Below are 6,912 nucleotides of genomic sequence, written 5' to 3'. Positions count from 1 at the left end.
AGAATGAATCTCAGGAGCTTACTTGCTCTGATACCATGAAAGAATGTGAGGATAAAGAGATGTAGATGAAGAACATTGAAGAACAGAGAGAGAGAGAGAGAGAAAGTAGATCTGAGAGAAACTCTATTCCCTTAAAATTCAATTGTGGATCTAGATACAAGTCTTTTAAAGGCAAGTTGCCTCAATACACAATACAATAAAATATTTATTGTTTAAAATATTCAACGGTCTCCTTCTCTCTTCTTCTTCCTTGCTTCTCAAGTCTGGTCTTCTGATTCTAAACTCAAGTCTGGTGCTTCTTATAAAGTCTTATAAAACTTTTATAAAACCTTATAAAAACTTATAAGTATTTTCAAGTCTAGCAGCTTAATTCTCAAGTCTAACTGTTTAATTCTGCTTCATGTCAACACGGATAATCAATATATTACTTAAATTATTAGAAGATTGAGTTTATAGTGATAATCGACTACTGGTCAAAATATCCAACTAACAATAATATTGTCCGGATAAATATTTAAGCTACCTGCCACTAATATAATAATCAGTTCAGATGTAAAATATCCAGATAAATTGAAATATAACCATTTAAAACGAACATTAATATCAATTAAAACAAAAAATATAAGAGAACAAAATTTATGATAAACATGGTCAAACGTTTTATACTTTATATTTTGAAAATAAAAACATGTTGTACATGAAAGAAGAATGTACTTTTGTAAAATTTAAAATGTAACACTTGTAATGATGAAACAATAAAGTGCATTAAAAACTTTTATATTTGCTTTATTAGAGTTTGGATAAAAATATTAAAATAATATATCAATACTAATAATAGTTTCGATTACAAGAAATAAGGATAATATTTACGCTAAAAATATAAATTTCGGGTTTTCGGGCCGGCCCTAGCCCAAACGGACTTAAGCCCAAAATACCCAAAGCCCAAATGGGCTTAGCCCGAAAGGCCCAATTTTTTTTGGGCTTATAAAGCTAAGCCCAAGCCCGGTAATTTTTAGGGCTAGGCGGGCTCGGGCTACGGGCTTCGGCCCTAATTGACATGTCTAATAAGACCTTATAAAACCTTATAAGTATTTTCAAATCTGGCAGTTTAATTCTCAAATCTATCTGTTTAATTCTGCTTCATGTAAACATGGTCGTGGTTCTTACTAGCTACTAGTTTTGATTTCATTGTTGGTTCTTCTAATCTCTGCATAATTTTTTCGTAGATCAGAAAGTTTAACTACCATGGAAATGTTCATGCAAACTTTTCTCTGCGGTAAGACTATGAATTCTTGTCTCTAAACCGTTAATGTGTTTAATTTGAATGCTCTTTTGTCAAAATAGAAAGAAAGAAAACTACGAAATAAATCAATTCGGATCAACTGGTCTAAACCAAATCAAATCAAACCAACTGACAATTAGAGATACTAAACTAAACCGGATTATTTTCCGGTCTATTGTTGTGTGTCACTGGGAGGAACTTGTTTATTATCTATACTATTAAAGCAGGATCTTATTGTCATAATTACCTTAGGGGCATGTTTCCTTCACTAACATTGCATGTTTCATTAAGGGCAATTAAGTAATATTAATAACAAATCTATATTGGGTCATTATTTTTGGATCCAGCCCAAATCAAATCTCTCTTGGGCCATTTGGGCCTATTAAAAATCAGATTCAATTCTCACCTTTTTTTTTCCTTTGGACCATTGAGTCCAAGTTCAAATAATTTTTTTTCAACTATTCTTAATTATTATTTTTTTCTTTTCTTAATATAATTTAAGCATTCATAAAAATAATTGAATTTTTTTATTGAAAAGTATAAATCTTTATTAAAAGTATATAATTTTTTAATTAAAATATTAACCCCATAATAAAATTAATTTATCAGAGTTATACCAACTTAATTCATTAAAAAAATAAAGTTTATTTTTTTTAACATAAATAGTCATTTAAAATGAAATACGATAAATAAAGATAAAATTTTTAAGTCTTTTATAAAATAAAACACAAATATATGAAAATGTGACATTTACTAAATATTTGTCAATTGAAAAAATAAACAAAAATAAACCCGCGCTTTGAAAGCGCGGGTCAAAATCTAGTTGTTCCTTAGACCCTAAACAAAACCTCTACGAGCTATGGAGGACTTTAAAGCAGGGCATGAAAACAGATCAGATGAAAACAATTACATCGCCTTCAAAGATGACGTCATTGACATCTCTCAACAGCTTATGGACCGTTACTTCAAAGTCATCCCGCCTCGCAGCACCGCCATCTCGTCACCACCGCCGCCGAAATGATCTCCATTCTAAACTCGTAGTCTCATTCTCCATTCATGATTGGGAATCTCTTTAAGTAGGCTTTGCTTCACTTCTCAAGTTCTCCATTGATAAACGTCCAATGGTATCACATTGATGAATTCATTTAGTACATTTCAGTTATATATTAGTGGACTTTTGCTGGTATCGAAACTATTCTTGCGTCGCTACGAAATATCGTAATTGTGGTGACAAGCAATCTTTGTTTTGTGTATCTGCTCTGTTAGGTTAGAAAGATGTGCTCAAGAGCGTCTTGAGAAATTTATTCGGTTCTCTTCGATCATAAACGCTTATCAAGAAAGCAAGTGATAGAGTGTATGGTTTACTTTCATTTTCTGTGCTTTAGGTCGTCTAACTTCGGAGGATGACTTTGCATCCGAAGCCTCAGTTACATTGAAAGATTTGATGCGTAGCCTCATCGATACAAATAATATCCAGACCGAGGGAAGCTTGTCTTGTTTATTAAGATTGGTGTGAATAACACATATCTTAGGAGAAATATTTAACTCAATCTCCCATTGTTTCAGGAGAGCTTTCATATATTCTTGCAAAGAATATCATTTTTAAGCTTGCCCACTTTATGGGAAAATGCAACTGGAGACACTTCTAGCCAAACTGATGGTTGAATTTACCAAGAACAAATCTTTCATGCATGAAGCCGTGGCCGTTTCTCTACAGGCGAATTCCTTTGTATTTCACTTAATGCAGTATTTTATTGTTTCCCTTGGTTTAATTTCACTCAGTTTTTTTTTGTTTTTTTTTTAATAATCCGGTGTATCCTGCTCCCACCAAGATTTGTCCAGACTAGCGGATTCCTTTGTATTTACTTAATGCAGTATTTTATTGTTTCTCTCAGTTTAATCTCACTCAGTTTTTCCTTATTTTTTTTTCTGAATAATCCGGTGTATCATGGCCCTCGTGTAAGAGCATTTCCAACTCATTGCTATTTCCACTTCTATAAATAGCATTTAGAGGTGAAATTACTCCAACTCACCTCTATTTCTTTCTCTATAATAGAAATCTCTATTTTTTTTCTCTATTTATAGAGCAAGAAATACATTCATCTATTTTCTTACTCTACATTTAAAGATTTGCTATTTTAGAGGAATATATTGGAGTACATCTCATTTCTATTATAGAGTTATTTTACTTAGAGGTAAAAATAGCAAAATACGATGGTCTGAGCATCGGTCACCAGACGCTACGAGAGCAGTTTTTCCTTGTTTAGATGCTTATAAATCGGAACAAACGAATGCCTAAGCCCCACTAGAGAAATGAAAGTAGATTTCACTATTCCAAGAAAGCTTCAGCTAAAACCATGAAGGCTTTGGTATCAAGCTCGGCAGAGTTGATTCAGACTCTTGTCGATGTATTCACAGTCTCGGACACAGAGATCAGTGCAGACTTTAAGGTTTAAAAGTTTTCCTGAAAAATGTCGTCATCTATTAAAATGGCAAGTGCATGGAAGAGCTCCATATTACAACTAAATCTCCAATCATTTATAAAAGGTTATATTTCTGGACCATCACCTCACAAAAGGAGTGGAGCAGTGTCTGCATTATCTGTCTTGATATAGAAAGACCCTGAGAGATCTGCCTATCGTCACCCGAGCTTCTTTCCTCTGTTTTTTTATCATTGCTTCACACCAAAATCCATTTAGATTATAAAACTAAAGTATACCTTATTCCTTTCTTAATCAGATCTCAAAAACGTTGTTGCTCAAGCTCAGTATCTACACTTGTTTTTCTCCTTAAGTTTCTCATGTGTTTTCCTGCATCTCCAGGCTGTTTTGGTTTTTGTAAAAATTTTAGTCTCGACATTAAAAGCACAGGACTTGCAGAATCTCAGAACCTCTAATGTGAAATTCTGCTTTGGTCGTCTGTTTCAAGACATTGTTTTAAATCAAAGGTAATAAGCAAGACGACGACGAGACCAATGATTCACAGACTACGTCCATTGACCAATTGAGAGAGTAAATATCCTTTAGAACAAGAACACATATCCAATCAAATCACCACTTTGTTCATTGTATGCATAAATAATCATTGATTCTTTTTTACAGACCAAGAAAAACAAAATCACAAAGAAGCTTCATCAGAAACAACTGCCAAACTGCTTCAGACACTAATAGAAGCAGAACAGGACCAAACCGACCCGGTAACAAACAGAACCTTCTGGAAACAATCACAAGTCAGGAGAAGAAGAACAGGTTCGGGAAAGCACTATGAAACTAATCTAGAGTTTTTCAGTTTTCATATACCAGAAACCAAACATATATGTGTGTCTGTATGTATACGAGTTGTAGATTATTACACATCAAGTTTTTTTTTCCAAAGATTATTGCTTTTATACTAAATTAGATTGCAGTAGCTTGATCAAGCACCGAGACAATCTCTAGTCTGCTTCTCACCAATCTATGGAACACTTCCCTCACTTGTCTCTTCAAACCCTCCAACCCCACTTCCATCCCCCGGCAAATCTCATCCATCTCCTCCACCTTCTCCGCCACTTCCTTCTCCTCCTCCGCCGGAAAACTAAACCTCTCCGTGAACTCCAACAAAGACAACCCAACCCTCTCCATCCTCACCATCTCCTCCATCAACCCTCCACCACAACGCTTCTCCTTCCCTTTCATCTCTTCGCTAACCCTCTCCTGAATGTTCAACGCGGCGCTAGCCCAGCTCTGATGTTTCGGAAGCTGCAAAGGCCCCGCGAGAACGTTGCTTGTCTGGCAAGGAACCGCAGCGACTAGCACCCACATCACAAGAACCATAACACTGCTCATTATGTAAACTCCAGAGGCTTCTGTTCCACGTGGCGGCACCAGAGTAGCCGCCATCGCCTGAATCTGCTTCGTCGCAGACCAGTTCTTGCTGACGTGGACGCTACTGCGCTGTCCAAACGACCACGACCGTGAAGTCGTCCGACGGCTACTACTTCCGCCGTTTCTATCTTTCCCGTCGGCGTTTAACACAGCGAGGAGGCTTGTTAACGCGCGCTTAGCTCTAAGAACGCTTCCGTTACATAACGGCCGCTGTTTAAGCGCCGTGACGGCTATCTCCGCAAGACGTCGGCTCTGACTAACGGAATCAATGCCGTTACTTACGGCGTTACAGATATCGAGCGATTTCAAAATCCGATCGAGCGTTTCTTGCAAACCCTTCTCTAAAGACGGAGACTTTGAGATCTGGACCGTTGAGAGGACCCCTTTGAACTCTGTCTCGCAGGACATGTAAACGTCGAGGAGGTTCTTTAGCCAAGGGATGGAGAGAATCGGATCAGACGGCTGAGAGGCGGCGGCGGAGGAAGGAGGCGGCGGTGGTGGGGAGAGTAACTCCGAGAGGCAATCGGAGACGTGTTTCTGGAAGTAATCGAGTTCCTCGAGGTGTTGGTCGTGAGTGGCGTCCATGGAGGCGATCTGGTTGCGGCGGATGCTGATTCGGCGGAGGAAGGAGGAGCCTTGAAGTTCCGTTGACGGCGCCATTGGAGTAGTGTGTGGGTGAATCGAAGGCTCTGACTGGTGACCATTCTGGAAACAAGAGGAACGAATAGAAAAGGAACGTAGAGGAACAAAATTGCAGGAATGAAAAGGAATGGTTGTTCCATCCCATATTTAACAAGGAATTAATTTGTTCTTTATTTCTCTACAAAAAAAGGAATGGTAGGGAATGAAAAGGGAAAATTATTCCTTATGAATGGTGATTTTTTTAAGGAATGTTAGGAAATTCATTTGTTCCTCGTCGTTCCTTGGTCACCATTCATACCCGAAGATAAAGTGAGTTCCTTTTTTTTTTTTGGTTCCGGGGATAAAGGAGAGAACTTTGAAAAAGGGTTTTGGGAGTTTATTAGGGGGAAGAAGGAAGTGAAATGGTGGAAGACATGTCTTGTCCGAAAGACTTTTTTTTCTAGCATCCGCCGAGGGGAGAATATTCGCCTTTGGTAGTTTGTGTAAGGTATCGTCATAATATATTGAACAAAAAATAAGAATATTGTAAATAATTATAAATTAAAACAAGTGATAATAAAATAATATTTAAAATTTAATACAACTGTTTATTATGTTATTTGTTGATAACTTTTTTAAACTTCATTGAATATTCTTATAAGAAAAAGTTCAGAAGATCAAATTGTCTGAATTGTTAAAAGAATTTAAATATCTTTTTTTTATAAATCTTCCTCCGTGATAATTAAAATTGTAACGTAACAAAAAGGAAGAGATGTTGATGCATACTGAGGTTATTATATTGTTTGCCAGCTATTTTAGTTTTAAATTTCAATTTTATATAAATATCTTCAAATTCAACACAAAGGATGTAGCCCTCACATTATATTTTCATAAACTAAATACTACTCCCTCCGTTTTCAAAATAATACATATTAAAAAAAATTCATATTTTGAATTATAAATGCATAGTTTTTTGAAATTTTATAGGGCAAATCTCCAAAATAGCACATTTCTAAGTTTATATCACAAAAATAGCACTCAAAAACTAAAATGATCAAAATAACACCTTTCTAAGTTTATCCTTTGAAAATTTTAATTTTTTTATTTTTCAAAATTTGAAATCTTATCCCCAAAACCTCATTAACC

At 35.9% G+C, this 6,912-nt stretch overlaps 1 protein-coding gene across 1 annotated transcript; it reads right to left on the bottom strand.

The window, feature by feature from the left end:
* Positions 1-4,322: 4,322 nt before the first annotated feature.
* Positions 4,323-5,826, bottom strand: LOC106304060. The gene has a single exon (XM_013740441.1). The coding sequence runs from the start codon at positions 5,803-5,805 to the stop codon at positions 4,678-4,680; it is 1,128 nt and encodes a 375-aa protein (XP_013595895.1). The 5' UTR covers positions 5,806-5,826; the 3' UTR covers positions 4,323-4,677.
* Positions 5,827-6,912: the final 1,086 nt, after the last annotated feature.

The sequence above is a fragment of the Brassica oleracea genome, chromosome C7, assembly GCF_000695525.1.
Source record: "Brassica oleracea var. oleracea cultivar TO1000 chromosome C7, BOL, whole genome shotgun sequence".
Lineage (NCBI taxonomy): Eukaryota > Viridiplantae > Streptophyta > Magnoliopsida > Brassicales > Brassicaceae > Brassica > Brassica oleracea.
The sequence above is the reverse complement of the archived record's forward strand: the minus strand, read 5'-3'. Positions and strand labels throughout refer to the sequence as shown.